The sequence below is a fragment of the Pristiophorus japonicus genome, chromosome 4 (assembly GCF_044704955.1).
Source record: "Pristiophorus japonicus isolate sPriJap1 chromosome 4, sPriJap1.hap1, whole genome shotgun sequence".
Classification (NCBI taxonomy): domain Eukaryota; kingdom Metazoa; phylum Chordata; class Chondrichthyes; family Pristiophoridae; genus Pristiophorus; species Pristiophorus japonicus.
Window position 1 is genome coordinate 266293447 of NC_091980.1, and position 19823 is coordinate 266313269.

Genomic DNA, 19823 nt, shown 5'->3' on the forward strand with positions numbered 1-19823 from the left:
TCTTTTTACCAACAAAGTGGATAACCTCACATTTATCCACATTATACTTCATCTGCCATGCATTTGCCCACTCACCTAACCTATCCAAGTCACTCTGCAGCCTAATAGCATCCTCCTCGCAGCTCACACTGCCACCCAACTTAGTGTCATCTGCAAATTTGGAGATACTGCATTTAATCCCCTCGTCTAAATCATTAATGTACAATGTAAACAGCTGGGGCCCCAGCACAGAACCTTGCGGCACCCCACTAGTCACTGCCTGCCATTCTGAAAAGTCCCCATTTACTCCTACTCTTTGCTTCCTGTCTGACAACCAGTTCTCAATGCACGTCAGCACACTACCCCCAATCCCATGTTCTTTAACTTTGCACATTAATCTCTTGTGTGGGACCTTGTCGAAAGCCTTCTGAAAGTCCAAATATACCACATCAACTGGTTCTCCTTTGTCCACTTTACTGGAAACATCCTCAAAAAATTCCAGAAGATTTGTCAAGCATGATTTCCCTTTCACAAATCCATGCTGACTTGGACCTATCATGTCACCATTTTCCAAATGCGCTGCTATGACATCCTTAATAATTGATTCCATCATTTTACCCACTACTGAGGTCAGGCTGACCGGTCTATAATTCCCTGTTTTCTCTCTCCCTCCTTTTTTAAAAAAGTGGGGTTACATTGGCTACCCTCCACTCGATAGGAACTGATCCAGAGTCAATGGAATGTTGGAAAATGACTGTCAATGCATCCGCTATTTCCAAGGCCACCTCCTTAAATACTCTGGGATGCAGTCCATCAGGCCCTGGGGATTTATCGGCCTTCAATCCCATCAATTTCCCCAACACAATTTCCCGACTAATAAAGATTTCCCTCAGTTCCCCCTCCTTACTAGACCCTCTGACCCCTTTTATATCCGGAAGGTTGTTTGTGTCCTCCTTAGTGAATACCGAACCAAAGTACTTGTTCAATTGGTCTGCCATTTCTTTGTTCCCCGTTATGACTTCCCCTGATTCTGACTACACCAGACCGTGTGGAGTCAGTGATTTGTGTGCTACATCCTTCTGAATGAAGCTAGGGAGGGCCGAAAGATTATAAACTTATGCAGCACGAGTTTTTATTCCCCTTACTCTCGTTCTGTGATGCTGAACTGCTGCTATCTATCCGGATTCTTTCACTACACTGTTTTTCTCTCGCGTATTAGGTCCCTCCCACTCTTCGACGCTGCGTCTCTTAATGAAACACTCGGGTTTCTCTTATTTTAGTCCCTCCCTTTCTCTGCAGCGATTCGCTTCTGCAAGCTCCGAGTGGTGACAAAAACAAACTGCGATCGGTGGAGAGAGCTCTGCTCCGAGGTAAGTCTACACAAACATCTTACTTGGGAAATACACCGGCCAAGTTTATAGTCTATCCCGATTGGCATATCAACCCACACCCAAAGTTAATGTCATCTTCTGTAAAGTGTAGTTGTCCCCGCGTTTCGATTTTTTTTGAAAGTCAGCTGCTTAGCATCCAGGCGCTGTTCAGTACTATTTTGTCCACTTACATCTATCAAAAAAAGTTTAGGGCAGCTCAGATGAATCGTCAAGGATGCCGGCCTGGAAGTGGCGCAGAAACAGGTCGATTGCTGATCAGCTTGGAGGATTTAGACTCGGTGACCGAAGGTCAGAGCTTGGATTTGGCCAACACTGGCAACGGAGAAGAGATGATCGAACAAGAGGAGAACGAGCAAGATGAGGGCGGTCTCCTGGCGTACTGGCAAGACATCGGCCGTACGCATCAGGTGAATGTGTCAACAGGTAGGATTGATTGTGCTTTAGAAGTCAATAGAGCTTTCCGAACATGCCAACTTCTGATCGGATATTCGTGTGGGAATCGGAATGGGGAATAAAGGTGTTCTTCAAATACTTATGGCCACAACACTATTGCCTCGCCCTCTCTTCCCCCAGTGACTTAAATATACGCAATAGCTCACAAAATCCACATTAATTTGGTACAATGTTTGTTGTATATAAGCAAGATAGCGTTGTAGTAAATTGTTACTTTGGCACATGACTCCAACTTAAAATGTTTCCCAGGGACGATACCTCTAGCTCCCTTCTCCCCCAAATACGCTTACTGCCATTAGAAAAATCCCCCGCCCCTTGCCTGGTGGTTGTATGGTTAGGTTTTTTTTAGAAAACGTTTCCCATTTCAGTAAGAGACTATTTTCTTCCGATTCAAGAAAATTGCCGTTTTTAAAAAAAATCTTGTCTGTAGTGTAGCATGAAGTTACTGCATTAATTCTGTGCAAAACCGAACTTCAGTCTCGATTTCCTCGCTCTATTTTCCATCCAGTAGAAGACCTTACACCAGATCTAACTTTTTGCTGCAACATTTTCCATTTTAACCCATGATCATCCTGAGAATCTTGTACCTTCTTTATCAACAGAAACTGAATGGTAAACAAAAGCTGACTGTTTCCACCCATTAAAAATGAAACCATTTGGGGAAAAACACTTCAGAATCAGTCAGATGTGGCATCAGAAATTTCACAAAAGCAACAAACAGAATTTGGCAAACAAAAAAAATCCAACTTACTGACCAGAACCAGTGTTAATAGAGCAGTAGTTTTATTTGTAATCATCAGTGAAATATCCCTCCCTCTACCCAAACTATGTAATCTTAACAGTTTGACAAAGTCCCCATATTGTTAATTAAAATTAAAGCTGTTGCGAAGCACTATTGGTACAGGGGAAACTGGAATGATTTACTAGGGCAGATTGGCAGAACCCACATTTTTTGGTGGTCATGTCTAGTAATTGATGAAAGCCCACAATATTGTTTTAAAAAAAAAAAGCCACTACAGGAGGGTCGATGAGGGCAGTGCATTTGATGTAGGCTTTTGGTAAGATCCTACATGACCGACTGGGCCATGAGATCCAGGGCAAAGTAGCTATTTGGATCCAAAATTGGCTCAGAGGCAGGAAGCAGAGGGTAATAGCTGGTGGGTGTTTTGTGACTGGAAGGCTGTTTCCACAGGGCTCAGTACTAGGTCCCTTGCTTTTTGTGTTATATGTATATATCAAAGATTTAGACTTGAATGTAGGGGATATGATTAGGAAGTTTGAAGATGATCCTAAAATCAGCTGTGTGGTGGTTGATAAAGAAGAAAGCTGTAGACTGCAGGAAGGTATCAATGAACTGGTCAGGTGGGCAGAACAGTAGCAAATGGAATTCAATCCAGAGAAGTGTGAGGTAATACATTTGGGGAGGGCCAACAAGGCAAGGGAATACACATTAAATGGTAGGACACTGAGAAGTGTAGATAACAAAGGGATCTTGGAGTGCAGGTCCACAGATCCCTGAAGATAGCAGGCCAGGTAGGTAAAGTGGTTAAGAAGGCATACGGAATACTTGTATTCTATGCATCAGCTAATAAAGGCAAGAGCGGGGAGGTTATGCTTGAACTGTATAAAACACTAGTTAGGCCACAGCTAAAATACTGTGTGCAGTTCTGGTCACCTCATTACAGGAAAGATGTGACTGCACTGGAGAGGGTACAGAGAAGATTTACAAGGCTGATGCTTGGACTGGAGGATTTTAGCTATGAGGAAAAATTGGATAGGCTGGGTTTGTTTTCTTTGGAACAGTGGAGGCTGAGGAGAGACCTTATTGAGGTGTATAATATTATGAGGGGCCTAGATAGAGCGGATAGGACGGACCCATTTCCCTTAGCAGAGGAGTCAACAACCAGGGGGCATAGATTTAAAGTAATTCGTAGAAGGTTTCAAGGGGATTAGAGGGGAAATTTCTTCACCCACAGGGTGGTGGGGGCAGAAACCCTCACCACATTTAAAAGTACTTGGATGTGCACTTGAAGTGCCATAATCTACAAGGCTACGAACCAAGAGCTGGAAAGTGGGATTCGGCTGGATAGCTCCTTATTGGCTGGCGCGGACATGATTGGCCGAAATGGCCTCCTTCCGCGCTGTAAATTTCTCTGATTCTATGATTCCATCACAGGTAAAGCATACATTTCAAAATGGCTTTAGAAAGTGGCTCTACACTGGGTACAGAACTTCATTCGTGCCAAGGAATTTTCACAAGAGAAGTTATTTGCTGCCGGTGGGAATGGAGAGGCAGTTGAAATAATCCAATTAATACCCTTTAGTCTGATTTTTTCTTTCCCCCTTTCATGTATAACTCTACCAAGAGTACCATCTTAAATCAAATTGTTAAGAGTGACACCAAACCACGGTCTGGAGCTGTATAAATATACTTCATTGTCCTTTTCAAACTGTAGAATGTACAATAGTGAATGCATAAAATGCTCATCAGCCCAGTTTCAAAGTAACCTTACAGTTAACTAATCCAACACAATTACTTATTCGCGACTATGCTTTTGATAAATTATCTTTTCAAAATGACAGCTATGGATAGTTTTTTAAAATCATTTATTTAGTTAAAAATCAGATCAGTAACAACTGCTAATAGTACAGGCTAACAATTTTGGAAAGGATCAACTGGAGTCTGCCAGACGCACTAAGGAGAACAATACCAGCTTCTCTAAAGAAGAGAAAATTAAGGGGAGGTTTAATAGAGTGGTTCAAAATTATGAGGACTTTTGACAGAGAAAATAAAGGAGAAACTATTTCCATTGACAGGAGGGAGAGGGTCAGTAACCAGAGGACACAGATTTAAGATAATTGGCAAAAGAACCAGTGGAGAGATGAGAATTTTGTTTAAATAGCCTTATCCACTTACGGTGCTGCTTTTAATGTCTTGTGAACTTGAAGACGGAAATTACTGTGCTGTTTTCAGCCAGGTTTCCCCTCAAAAGTATAACTTTTCTTTAAATCAAAATGTACCGCCTCACATTTATTTTCATTGAATTCCATCTACCGCTTTTTGCCCATTCTAGGATCAAATATAAATTTGGACACTACTCCCTCTACCGTATATATAAGTCACTACACACTTCCAACCACTGAGAAAGTGCCCTTAACTCTTACTGTTTCCTCCTTTCTGGTACATAAACCTAACTGGTTTATAATCCAATTTGCTATTGTTCCCCTTAATTCTCCAATCTCGTGTGCTACCTTGTCCCTTTCTGATATGTGTTGGCTGCTTTTCTCTTCTAGATACTTAACAATTTCACCTTTAATAAGATTCCAAAATTTCCCTACTACATGATAAACCAGTTGGCCTGTAATTGCTTGGGTTAGCTTCAGTACCCATCACTTAACAGAACCCTGAAATATAATTTCTAGGGTCCCATATCTTCCTCACCCTCACCCCGACCTCTAACTGTTTCCCTCAGGATCTTGGATGTATCCAGCACATTTTCTTCCTATAGCATAAATGACTTTAATACTTCCTTTTTATTTATTGTATCTTTTAACCAATTCAGGCTTTAGCTCCTCCCAAATATCCTTCTATTTTGTAAACACTTAAGTATCCCTGTCAATTTCTGTTTATCCTCTATTAACTAGTTATCCTCTCCTCAAAAGGTCTCGCTTCATTGATAGATTTATAGAATCATTTTTCTATTGAATGTGATTCTTCTCATACGTCCTCTTTACTTTTCATATCCCTCTCATAATTTCTTGTACTCTCTCGCATTTTATCAAGACTGAGATCGATACATTTTGATACCAAGGAAATCAAAGGATATGGGAATAGGGCGGGGAAAGTGGAATTGAGGTGGAAGATCAGCAGGGTCGAGGGGCCACATGGTCTACTCCTGTTCCCATTTATTCTTATGCTCTTATACCTAAAGGTCCCATTTGCCCTCTAATTCAATTAAAGTTTGTTGCTAATCTCTATTTATCCACCACATCCTGACACTTCAAGTAGTCTCATTTTTAAGTTGTATACACTTATTTTGCAATCTCCTTTTTAATATCCTATTGTTGATCTAATCTGTGTGCCAATTTCTCTTTTCACATCATCTCAGGTAGCTCACTCTTTCTGAAATCTGTCCTATTCTAATCTGATTCCTTTGCCTTTCTATTGCCCTTTCTTGGACCTTAAATGTTATATTATGGTCACTACTCCAGATGTTCACCTACATTTAACTTTACCTCATCTATTTCTATAGCTAGCAGAGCCTCTCCTCTTACAAGCATATGAACATACGAGTTATGATCACATTTTAGGAATTACATTCCCCTTTCTCGGTTTACTCCTTTCTTACCTATTCTGTACCCCCTAAAAATATTATAACTCCATGTTTATTTTCCACTCTTGCCCAGTTTATGTTGCTGCTATTAAATCTATATCTTCTCATGACAAAATGGCTTCCAAGTCTCTGTTTATTTCCCACACGGAGGATTGCAATACATGCATTTTATATTTTTGTAAACTTAATAAATGGCAGCATATGCAATATTTCAATAGCCAGTCTACAAATAATGTTTGTTATTATGATCCCCAGGTTGTACTATCCTTTAACTAGATATCGGGTAGTAAAAGGTGCACTCCAGATCATTGGGGACAGGAGGCTTATTTAATTGTAAAGACATTATTTTATGCACCAATTTTAAAGTTGACTTCTAGCTATTGATTGCTAGGTCTTTAAAATTATGAAGGGGTTTGATGGGTAGACGTAAAGAAAATGTTTCCACTGGTGGAAGAGTACAAAACTAGAGGTCATGAATAGTCAGTAATATAAGGAATTCAGGAAAAACTTTTTTACTCAAGAGTAATGAGAATGTGGAACTCACTACCACATAGGTTGGTTCGACATAAAATATAGGAGCAGGAGTAGACCCTCGAGCCTGCTCTGCCATTCAATGAGATCATGGCTGATCTTCTAACTCAACTCTACTTGTCTGCACTATCCCCATATTCCTTGATTCCCTTAATATCCAAAAATCTATCCATCCCAGTCTTGAATATGCTCAACAACTGAGCTTCCACAGCCCTTTGAGGAAGAGAATTCCAAAGATTCACAACCCTCCAAGTGAAGAAATTTCTCATATCAGTCCTAAATGGCCGACCCCTTATTCTAAGACTGTGACCCCTAGACACTCCAGCCAGGGGAAACATCCTCCCTGCATCCACCCTGTCAAGCCCTGTAAGAATTTTGTATGTTTCAATGAGATCACCTCTCATTCTTCTAAACGCCAGAGAATATAGGCCTAGTCTACTCAATCTCTCCTCATAAGACAATCCCCCATCACAGGAATCAGTCTGGTGAACCTTTGTTGCACTCCCTCTATGGCAAGTATATCCTTCCTTAGGTATGGAAACCAAAACTGTACACAATACTCCAGGTGTGGTCTCACCAGGGCCATATATAATTGCAGTAAGACATCTTTACTCTTACACTCAAATCCTCTTGTATTAAAGGCCACCATTCCATTTGCTTTCGTAATTGCTTGCTGTGCCTGTATGTTAACTTTAAGTGATTCGTGTACAAGGACACCCAGGTCCCTCTGAACACCAACATTTCCCAATCTCTGACTATTTAAAAAATACTCTGCTTTTCTACTTTTCCTACCAAAATGGATAACTTCACATTTCTCCACATTATTTTCCATTTGCCATGTTTTTGCACACTCACTTAGCCTGTTTATATCCCCTTAAAGCCTCTTTGCATCCTCCTCACAACTTGCATTCCCACCTAGTTTTGTATCACCAGCAAACTTGGATTACATTTGGTCACCTCATCCAAATCATTGATATATATTGTGAATAGCTGAGGCCCAAGCACCGATCCATGCGGTACCCCATTAGTTATAGCCTGTCGACCTGAAAATGACCCAATTATTCCTACTCTGTTTTTTGTCCATTAACCAATCCTCAATCCATGCTAGTTTTTTACCCCCAATCCCATGAGCCCTAATTTTGTTGAATAACCTTTTTTGTGGCACCTTATCGAATGCCTTCTGAAAATCCAAATACACCACATCCACTGGTTCCCCCTTACCTATTCTGCTAGTTCCAACCTCACAGAATTCTATCAGATTTGTCAAACAGGATTTCCATTTCAGAAATCCGTGTTGACTCTGCCCAATCTTATTATTTTTCTAAGTGCCCTGTTACCACATCCTTAATAGATTCTAGCATTTTCCCTACTAATGATGTCAGGCTAACTAGTCTGTAGTTCCCTGTTTTCTCCCTCCCTGCTTTCTTAAATAGTGGGGTTACATTTGCTACCTTCCAATCCATTCTAGAAACTATGGAATTTTGGAAGATGACAACCAATGCATCAACTATTTCTATAGCCACATCTTTCAAACCCCAAGATGTAGGCCTTCAGGTCCAAGGGATTTATCGGCTTTCAGTCCCATTAATTTCTACAGTACCATTTCTTTTTACTAATACTAATTTCTTTCAGTTCCTCATTCTCGCTAGACCCTTGGTTATCAACTATTTCTGGCAAGTTTTTTGCACCTTCTTTTGTGAAGACAGACACAAAGTATTGGTTTAATTTCCCTGCCATTTCCTTATTTCCCCATTATAATTTCTCTTGTCTCAGCCTGTAAGGGACCCACATTTACTTCTGGTAATCTTTTCCTTTTTACATATCTATAGAAGCTTTTGCAATCTGTTATGTCTCGCCAGTTTTCTCTCATTCTATTTTCCCTTTCTTTATCAATTTCTTGGTCTCCTTTGCTGAATTCTAAAATCTTCCCAATCCTCAGGCTTACTGCTCTTTTTGGCAACATTATAAGCCTCTTCCTTTGATCTAATACTATAACTTCTTGTTAGCCATGGTTGGACCACTTTTCCTGTGGGTTTTTTGTGCCTTAAAAAAGGAATGTATATTTCTTGTAAATTATTAATTCTTTAAATGCTATCCCTTGCTTGTCTACTGTCATATCTTTCAATGTTGAGGTGATTAGCACAGATGCTTTGAAGGAGAAGCTAGATTATATGACGGATACATGAAAAGAAAGAATGAGTTGGATTTATACAGTGCCTTTCTTGACCACCGGACATCTCAAAGCGCTTTACAGCCAATGAAGTACTTTTGGAGTGTCGTCACTGTTGTAATGTAGGAAAGGCATTAGATTCTCTATGGTTGAATCAAGATAGGCAAATAGTCTCTCATATATAATTATCCTCTGATCATGTGGTGTACCGTGCATTAACCTTTATGAAGATAATACCAGCTTTGACTAAAATAATTCAAGTGTGTTAGTTTGTATGAATGAAGGATGTTGTGAACTAATCTAACAGAACAGTGGTTTAAAAAAAAAAATTAACAACCCTGGCAGAAGACAGAAACAAAAACTGCATAGTTCACTTCAGACAACAATTTGTGACAATATTAAATTCATATTTTACAAAAGACATAATAAATTTTCTAGACACTATACGGTAAGTTCCTGCAATCTTTTGTCCTTGTATACTTTGGCATATAAATTTAATGAAATATGCATGTTTAAATTATTGCTTGATTGTGTTTCTCAGACATGACAGAACCAATCCAACAGATGACAAGAAACAACCAACCTGAAAACAGGGAGAGGGTCCCATTTACATCAATAGGTCATAAAAAAAAGGTAACAAGTAACAATTCAAGACCTTTAATTAAAGGGCTAACTAAGTGGTGAAAATTTTGCTTGAGGCTAGAGTGTATTCTGACCAAGTCCCATCTTCACACGGAGTACACCCTCCATCCTGTCATGGGGCACTGCCACCATGCTAAGTGGGATAGTTTAAAGTTCAAACTCAAATTCAACATTAGAAAAAAAAATGACAGTAATAGTAACCCCTGAAGGAAGCAATCTGAATTCTATGGTTCAGTTAGTCTCAAAAAATTAGAGGGATAGACTAGGCACCAGAGGCACCTCAAAGTCTAATCATCAAAAGTAGGGCCGTGTAGCCTAGGAAAAATAGAAAAAAAAGGTACAAACTCATTGCTAAACATTAAATGTGAAAGAAACCAAGTCATCCGGCACCAAGAAGAAAAAGACCGATTTATATTGCACCTTACCACACCTCTCAAAGCACATCACAAGCACTGAATTAATTAAAGAGCAGTGGCCATTATGTAGGCAAATGCAGCCGACATTTTACACACAAGAACTAAGATAAAATGACTAAGCTGTCCTCAATGGTGATGGCGGTCAGAAAAATTATGACTCCCTGCTACTCTTTAAATATTGCAATGGGATCTTTAATATCCATCTGAACCACTGGCCCTTGCTTTAACAGCTAATTCACTCCCTCGGTACTACACAGAGTGTCAGCCCAGATTATTTGCTCAAGTCCTGAATAGGGTTTTAGTCCATTAATTTCAGACGAATGCTACAATCACAGTGCAACCTTAGCATCAGTGCAAAGCAATTTCAACTTCACACAAACTCTAAACGTGTGGTGTGTAAATTGGGTGTCAAGGCTAAGTAATTACAAAGCAAAGCAGCACAAGACTACATCCATCTATCTCCAATACACATATGCACTTTCAAAAAGCATGTGTGATAAATCTCATAAGACAGTGGAAGAACAGTAATGACTAGACTATAAGAAAAGCTGGATTATAAACTTAATTTGAGATAGGGTGAAACGACTAGTGGCATTACCCAGGCGGTCAAGCATCTAGTTCTTACAATCTACATAAATGAATTAGAGGAGGAAATAATATACCAACATTAGTAATATTTGAAAATAAAATTAAAACTTGGCCAAGTGAAGTTAAAAGTTTGAAACTCTCCTTGTACCAACATACCCATCCATCTTGTTTACTGCAATCTACTCCTCTTAATTGGAATTTTTTTTAACTATTGTATATACATTACCATTTTATTTTGCAAATAATTCAATTCCATTACATGCAAAAAGTGACTGAATTAATCAACTGTATCCACCAACGCAACTTTGAGATACAGAGAGTAACATTTCTAAGTTTGCTGATGAACCAAAAGTACATGGTTAAAATTATTCAAAGGAACCCAGAGACACTGTAGTTGGGTGGATGACAGACCAATAGACAGCATTATTTTCATCATACTAAATTAGTTATTTAGGGACTAAATTACTTGTGCAACGGCTGATATTGAAAACTTTTAAAATGTCAAATAAGCCACAACATGCCAAACATTTTCAGCTCCCTTAATATTTGGTCAAACAAAAATTACTGAGGATAGTAGTAAAGGATGTGTTTATTTGTAACAATTAAAAGCTCTGATTGGACCCCATTGATGACAAGTTTTGATTATGGATTGGTCCCTTTGGATAATAAGACACACCCAGCAGTTTCTCAGGAATGTGTAATTGGAACCGCCCTGCCTACGTAATCAGTGACTTTGCAAAGTGTAATTCAAGCCTTTCCGACTGCCGACACTATACAGAGCAGAGCTCACTTGGAACAGACAGGGCTCACTCTCACGGGTTAAGGTCTTCTCCCAACCCCCACCACCCAAGTGCCTGACCTTACCCCCTCCCCAGGCCCAAATGCCTGATCATCCCCCGCTCCCCCCCCCCCAGCCCAAGTTTCTGCATCTCCCCCCAGCCTAAGCTTCTGACCATCTCCTCCCAGCCCAGGTGCCTGACCTCCCCACCCAGTCCAACTTCCTAAACTCCTCTTTCCCACTCGCCATCCAAGTTCCTGTCCTTCTCCTCCAGCCCAAGTCTCCCCCCCAAGTCACTCTCTCTCTCTCCCCCACTCCCTCTCTGCCCCAGTCTCTCACTCTTACTTCACCCCCCCAGTCTCTTCCTTACTTTTTCCACCCCACCGTCTCTCACTCACTCCACCGCACCACCCCCCCCCCCCCCCCCCACACACATTCTTTCTCTCTTTTGCTGCGCCCCCCCAAAGGGTTGGTCTCGGTCTCTCTCTCCTCCCTTCCCCAAAGTGTGTGGTTCTCTCTGCTCAATCTGTCTCTCCAGATAGCGATATTCTAGTCAAAGGTCCTGAAGGCTCCTTCAGCACAGTCATCGACAGTCATAGTCTCGAGCTACAGTTCCAGACTCTGCAACATGGTTAGGCCCTACTTCCAGCTTCCTCATGTATCGTACTGCATATGCAGGACACGAAAATGTTTGTGCACATAATCACTCCTGTCAGAAACTTGGGCTGGGAGAAGGAAGGGGAGTGGAGAAGGTCAGAAACTTGGGTGGTGGGGGATGGGGAGGAGAAGATCTTAACCTGCGAGAGTGAGCCCTGTCTATTCCAAGTGAGCACTGTTCTGTATGGAGTCAGCAGTCAGAATGGCTCGAATTACATTTTGCAAAGTCACTGATTACGGAGGCAGGGCGGTTCTAATTACATTCCAGAGAAATTGTGGGCGGGGGGGGGGTCTTATCCTCCAAGGTGACGAATCAAGACTCGTCATCAAGGGGACCCAATTAGAGCTTTAGGTATTACAAATTAATGCGTCGGTTTCTGACCCATCTCCCCCACCAGCCCAAGTTTCTGACCATCCTCCCCTCCCCCACCCTTTTCGGACATCATGTCGTCGTCGTCCTCGTCCCACCCATGTTCCTGTCTTTCTCCCCTTCCCTCATATCGTATTGTACGAGTGACCAGATTGAGAGCGCATGTGCAAAAAGGGGCAGTGTCCATGGCGCACATGCACAGTGGGACACAAAAATGTTCGTGCAAATAATCATTCCGGATAGTAATAGCATTTACTTTCCATTGTTTTTGACAGGATGATGAACTACGATATGAAAAGCGTCAATACGAAAAAGCCAAGTGGGCTTGTGTAACCCAGTGTGAATCACGCTATGAACAAAGCATATGCCTGGGATTTATGAAACTGATGAAATACATTTGCCAACAAAACTCATCAGGTGATTCTCAAAAATGACAAATTACACCTAACAGATTAATGCACTGCAGCAAGCAGAATAGTAAAGTTACAATCTTCAACAAAAAACATACTTGCCCATTGGTATTTGCAGTGGTTTATATTATAACTGTCCTCCATCAGTTTTAATTCCTTTAACATTGTCAGATGTATGTTGCAGATTGCCTAGATTAATACATTAAAACAGAGAACTGTGGAATTGAGTCATTGAATATATTTAAGGTGGAGATGGACAGATTTTTGAACGATAAGGGAGTCTAGAGTTATGGGGAGTGGGCAGGGAAGGAGTTGAGGCCAAGATCAGATCAGCCATGATCTTACTCAATGACAGAGCAGGCTCGAGGGCCAAATGGCCTACTCCTGCTCCTATTTCTTATGTTCTTATGACATTGTAGACATGCCTTTGAAACACCTACAGTATTCTATTTCTTTAATATCAGTTCCCTGTGTAGTTGAGAAAATTAAAACGTGCGTAGTTGAACCTTACACATTTCTTGGATGGTATTTGGAATGAGATAATGTTGACCGCTTTCTTCAGTCCTTCGAAGTTGCTGCTAAACAGCCATGATAACTTTCTCAGATTTCCTAAATAAAGAAAGTCTATAAATAATCAGAACACTTTTTTTGACAGCTGGAAAGCAAAAAGGTACTGTTTATATTCTTCTGCCAAATATACCCATTGTGTATGGCCCAATAATCTATTGGTCTACCTTGATTTTACAGGTCTCTTCCTGGGAATAACACTGCCTATTGTCACCACTGTGCGCACCAACCAGACCAGATCAGAACTCTGGCCTGAAGTAACCACAGCTTACTACCTGCCAGCACAATTTCAAGATCAGGCCCCACAGCCTTTTGACGCAGAAATTGCCATAGAGGAGTGGCCTGCTCATGTCGCTTACACTAGGTAAGCAGCTTAATGCAAGATTTTATCTGAAGCCGTAAGGCACATTACAAAGTAAGCCTATGTTACAAATATCTTAGCAAGCATTTAAACACCCAATAATCTTAATATTCAAAAACTTGTAAAATAAGGGTGTAATTATTTTTTATTTCAGTGGTGTAAACATATATTTTTGGGGGTGAATCCTATGAAGTTTATGGGGATTCCATACATAAATGGAATCACCATAAGCATAATGGGAATTCGCTATCCGATTGGTTGGGCTGGCCCATGTGATCATAGAAACATAGAAAATAGGTGCAGGACTAGGCCTTTCGGCCCTTCGAGCCGACACTGCCATTCAATGAGTTCATGGCTGAACATGCAACTTCAGTACCCCATTCCTGCTTTCTCACCATACCCCTTGATTCCCCCCAGTATTAAGGACAACATCTAACTCCTTTTTGAATATATTTAGTGAATTGGCCTCAACAACTTTCTGTGGTAGAGAATTCCACAGATTCACCACTCTCTGGGTGAAGAAGTTTCTCCTCATCTCGGTCCTAAATGGCTTACCCCTTATCCTTAGACTGTGACCCCTGGTTCTGGACTTCCCCAACATTGGGAACATTCTTCCTGCATCTAACCTGTCTAAACCCATCAGAATTTTAAGCGTTCTAGGAGATCCCCTCTCATTCTTCTGAACTCCAGTGAATACAAGCCCAGTTGATCCAGTTTTTCTTGATAGGTCAGTCCCGCCATCCCGGGAATCAGTCTGGTGAACCTTCGCTGCACTCCCTCAATGGCAAGAATGTCCTTCCTCAAGTTAGGAGACCAAAACTGTACACAATATTCCAGGTGTGGCCTCACCAAGGCCCTGTATAACTGTAGTAACACCTCCCTGCCCCTGTACTCAAATCCCCTCGCTATGAAGACCAACATGCCATTTGCTTTCTTAATCACCTGCTGTACCTACATGCCAACCTTCAATGACTGATGTACCATGACACCCAGATCTCGTTACACCTTCCCTTTTCCTAATCTGTCACCATTCAGATAATAGTCTGTCTGTCTCTCTGTTTTTACCACCCAAGTGGATAATCTCACATTTATCCACATTATACTTCATCTGCCATGCATTTGCCCACTCACCAAACCTATCCAAGTCACTCTGCAACCTCATAGCATCCTCCTCGCAGCTCACACTGCCACCCAACTTAGTGTCATCCGCAACTTTGGAGATACTACATTTAATCCCCTCGTCTAAATCATTAATGTACAATGTAAACAGCTGGGGTCCAGCACAGAACCTTGCGGTACCCCACTAGTCACTGCCTGCCGTTCTGAAAAGTACCCAATTACTCCTACTCTTTGCTTCCTGTCTGACAACCAGTTCTCAATCCAAGTCAGCACACTACCCCCAATCCCATGTGCTTTAACTTTGCACATTAATCTCTTGTGTGGGACCTTCTGGAAGGCCTTCTGAAAGTCCAAATACACATCAACTGGTTCTCCCTTGTCCACTCTACTGGAAACATCCTCAAAAAATTCCAGAAGATTTGTCAAGCATGATTTCCGCTTCATAAATCCATGCCGACTTGGACCTATCATGTCACCTCTTTCCAAATGCACTGCTATGACATCCTTAATAATTGATTCCATCATTTTACCCACTACCGATGTCAGGCTGACCGGTCTATAATTCCCTGTTTTCTCTCCCTCCTTTTTTAAAAAGTGGGTTTACATTGGCTACGCTCCACTCCATAGGAACTGAACCAGAGTCTATGGAATGTTGGAAAATGACTGTCAATGCATCCGCTATTTCCAAGGCCACCTCCTTAAGTACTCTGGGATGCAGACTATCAGGCCCTAGGGATTTATCGGCCTTCAATCCCATCAATTTCCCCAGCACAATTTCCCGACTAATAAGGATTTCCCTCAGTTCCTCCTTCTTACTAGACCCCCTGATCCCTTTTATATCCGGAAGGTTGTTTGTGTCCTCCTTAGTGAATACCGAACCAAAGTACTTGTTCAATTGGTCTGCCATTTCTTTGTTCCCCGTTATTACTTCCCCTGATTCTGACTGCAGGGCACCTACGTTTGTCTTTACTAACCTTTTTCTCTTTACATATCTATAGAAACTTTTGCAGTCCGTTTTAATGTTCCCTGCAAGCTTCCTCTCGTACTCTATTTTGCCTGCCCTAATCAAACCCTTTGTCCTCCTCTGCTGAGTTCTAAATTTCTCCCAGTCCCCGGGTTCGCTGCTATTTCTGGCCAATTTGTATGCCACTTCCTTGGCTTTAATACTATCCCTGATTTCCCTTGATAGCCACGGTTGAGCCACCTTCCCTATTTTATTTTTACGCCAGACAGGGATGTACAATTGTTGTAGTTCATCCATGCGGTCTCTAAATGTCTGCCATTGCCCATCCACTGTCAATCCCTTAAGTATCATTCGCCAATCTATCCTAGCCAATTCACGCCTCATACCTTCAAAGTTACCCTTCCTTAAGTTCTGGACCATGGTCTCGGAATTAACTGTTTCATTCTCCATCCTAATGTAGAATTCCACCATATTATGGTCACTCTTCCCCAAGGGGCCTCGCACAACGAGATTGCTAATTAATCCTCTCTCATTACACAACACCCAGTCTAAGATGGCCTCCCCCCTAGTTGGTTCCTCGACATATTGGTCTAGAAAACCATCCCTTATGCACTCCAGGAAATTCTCCTCCACCATATTGTTTCCAGTTTGATTAGCCCAATCTATATGCATATTAAAGTCACCCATGATAACTGCTGCACCTTTATTGCATACACCCCTAATTTCCTGTTTGATGCCTTTCCCAACATCACTACTATGGTTTGGAGGTCTGTACACAACTCCCACTAGCGTTTTCTGCCGTTTGGTATTCCGTAGCTCCACCCATATCGATTCCACATCATCCAAGCTAATGTCTTTCATTACAATTGCATTAATTTCCTCTTTAACCAGCAACACCACCCCGCCTCTTTTTCCTTTGTCTATCCTTCCTAAATGTTGAATACCCTTGGATGTTGAGTTCCCAGCCTTGGTCACCCTGGAGCTATGTCTCCGTGATGCCAACCACATCGTATCCGTTAACTGCTATCTGCACAGTTAATTCGTCCATCTTATTCTGAATACTCCTCGCATTGAGGCACAGAGCCTTCAGGCTTGCCTTTTTAACACACTTTGAACCTTTAGAATTTTGCTGCAAAGTGGCCCTTTTTGTTTTTTGCCTTGGGTTTCTCTGCCCTCCACTTTTACTCTTCTCTTTTCTGTCTTTTGCTTCTGTCTCCATTTTGTTTCCCTCTGTCTCCCTGCATTGGTTCCCATCCCCCTGCCATATTAGTTTAACTCCTCCCCAACAGCACTAGCAAACACTCCCCCTAGGACATTGGTTCCGGTCCTGCCCAAGTGCAGACCGTCCGGTTTGTACTGGTCCCACCTCCCCTAGAACTGGTTCCAATGCCCCAGGAATTTGAATCCCTCCCTGCTGCACCACTGCTCAAGCCATGTATTCATCTGAGCTATCCTGCGATTCCTACTCTGACTAGCACGTGGCACTGGTAGCAATCCTGAGATTACTACTTTTGAGGTCCTACTTTTTTAAATTTAACTCCTCGCTCCCTAAATTCGTCTCGTAGGACCTCATCCCATGTTTTACCTATGTCGTTGGTACCTATATGCACCACGACAACTGGCTGTTCACCCTCCCTTTTCAGAATGTCCTGCACCCGCTCCGAGACATCCTTGACCCTTGCACCAGGGAGTAAACTGCATGCGTCCCTGAGATACGTGGGCCTCTACGCAGGCCTATGAATAGAGGCCCAAGAGCACGAGTCTCCATAGATCCAGGACCACCAGGTAGGTGCGTACATTTATTGCAGTACGGAGTCATCCGCCCGCAGGAAGCCTCCGTCTGCAAAAATCAGGCCCATTATGTATTAGACGGATTTCACAATATTGATATTTTGATGGGCACAAGAACTGAAAGATCTGGTTGACTTCAAAAAAAGACAGCTAACCCCCACCAATGTTTCCTCTAAATATTTTCTATTCAAAAGCCAGTTCACCAACTGCGTGGGACCTGCAGAAAACTGCGTAGTCATGTAGCTAATAGAAAGCATTAAACCCCGCTCAACATACATTATTATAGACATTAAAAGAAGAAATCATGTGCATTCGGGAACGTTTAAGCATCAGAATGCATTTAGAGATGTCAATATTGCAATTTTACCAGAAAAATAAAAATTACTGATCATTCATAACTTTCTGTTTGTACAGACCCTTTAATGGCACCACCAATGAAGAGTCGATTCTACAAGAGATAAACCAATTAGCAGCGTACCTAGACTCACCCGAGTGGCTTCAGCAGGATACCTTTATTGTAGCTAGTTACAACAACCCTGCTGCTCCAAACCGTGAGAATGAGATATGGTTTATTCAGAGACCCTGAGCAAATCATTTGTATCTGATATGGAATACAGACCTTGTGCAGTGACCCATTTTGTGAAAATGTGAGTAATATGTGATAAGCAAGTTACCATTTAAGCTCATGCTAAGTAACTCAAAACCCCAGCACTTAAGAACTAACATAATAAAATGATCACAGGTTGACACTTAAAAACAAATTAGTATGCACTAGGTCCGTGCAGTAGAGCTGATCTCCAGTCGTCTTGGTTAATCCTTGCCACTGGACCAAGAACTAGCTCAGTCAAGCCCGTGTGGTGGCTGGTGTGCAATGACCACCACATGTTAAAAAAATCCACACAGTCAATCTTCCACCCTTCAGGATGTTGGTCGGGACCTGGAATATTAGGTCCTTCATTGAAACATCGATGAACTCATCCCTTTTTGGCATGAAAGCAAGTCATCCTCGATACAAGGGACCGCCTATGATGATGGAGTGTGCCCAACATCATAGTTTGCCAAAGACCTTTAATTAAATTGTAGACATGGTCTTCATACTTATAAATTAGAACTCTAGTATAACCTGTTAAACAAGAAAAAATTAAAAATAAAATGATAGAAATATGGGAAGTGAGTGATGCCATGTAGTTACAAAAAAAGCTGCAATCAAAAAGTTGAACAATGCTCGCTCCCACCGAAACAATTTAATGTTTTCCTATGCAATGGAAAAGCAGCCAGTTACACATCCACCAGGTGGGGTCTCCCAACTCAAAATTCCCCAAGAGATCCATTCAGGAATGCAAGACTAATCTGTTTCAGCTAGCTCTGGGTATCAGCGCTGTGCTAGCACTGGATACCAGTCTTGGCACTCAAGCTCAGCTTAAAAAGCTTTGCATCAATTAAGACTAAGTGCAAACTGAACTTCAAGTTATAGTAGAGGGCCAAGATTGACTTCCAGGACTGGAAAGGGTATTCAAAAGTCATCCACCATGATATGATGTCTTAAAAAGACTGCTTTCTTACTATTAAAAAAAAGCACTCCTATTGGGTAGAGAAATTATAAATTTGGGCCAAGGAAAGAGCAGGAAGAAAACATTTTTGTTTAAAATGCAATAAACTGAGGGTCAGGAAAAAAAAACGTTATTTTGGTTTAAATCGCAACATTATATGTTGGTCCAGAAGAATTCTATCTCCTGACAACTGTATTTCACAGTAGCTTAAGTTTTCAGCAAAATAAATATGTATGCAATAGATTGTCCTTGAAAGGCAAGCTAAAGAAATATTTAAAATAATACAACATAGACATCTAGCTTCTCTTGGACATGAAGCTATTAACATCTGCCATCCCGCACCTCCTCTACTATCATTGGATTTTTTTAAAACAAACACTCACTTTTCTTGGGTAAGCACCAATACCACGAAGCGTCAAGCAAGAGATTGCCACAGTACAGAGTCAGCTTTTGCATCAAATGGTCTAGATTATCTTCACACTAAATATGAAGTGTATCCCATTTATAGAACATTATGCAGAAGCTGTATGGGATGAAGTCATTAAATACTATGTAGCAGCTGCATAAGCAAGAACGAACTTAGACCTTGTCCAATTTTCCCACCCCCTCAATAACTCAAAGTCAAAGTGACTGTATCCTACACTGCCTATTAAACCCTAGAGTTCCACTTACGAATCAAATGCAATAGTAACTAATTACAAAGCAAAGCATTCATTTAGGGCAGATTGTAAAATCCAAAAAATTGCCTTTGC

At 41.4% G+C, this 19823-nt stretch overlaps 2 protein-coding genes across 5 annotated transcripts in view; one reads left to right on the forward strand and one right to left on the reverse strand.

The window, feature by feature from the left end:
• Window positions 1–19823, reverse strand: part of fancm (FA complementation group M) — a 175910-nt gene that overhangs the window by 128166 nt on the left and 27921 nt on the right. The window lies entirely within an intron of this gene.
• On the forward strand, window positions 1094–19707 carry soul3 (heme-binding protein soul3). 2 transcript variants are annotated; one of them, XM_070879416.1, is made up of 6 exons: window positions 1094–1349; window positions 1561–1793; window positions 9400–9491; window positions 12585–12726; window positions 13467–13650; window positions 17936–19707. In XM_070879416.1, exons 2-6 carry the CDS (start codon window positions 1571–1573, stop codon window positions 18105–18107), a joined length of 813 nt encoding a protein of 270 aa, XP_070735517.1. In that variant the 5' UTR covers window positions 1094–1349; window positions 1561–1570; the 3' UTR covers window positions 18108–19707. The 2 variants fall into 2 exon arrangements, with proteins under 2 accessions (XP_070735517.1, XP_070735516.1); XM_070879415.1 differs by having other exon boundaries at window positions 1095–1349; window positions 1556–1793.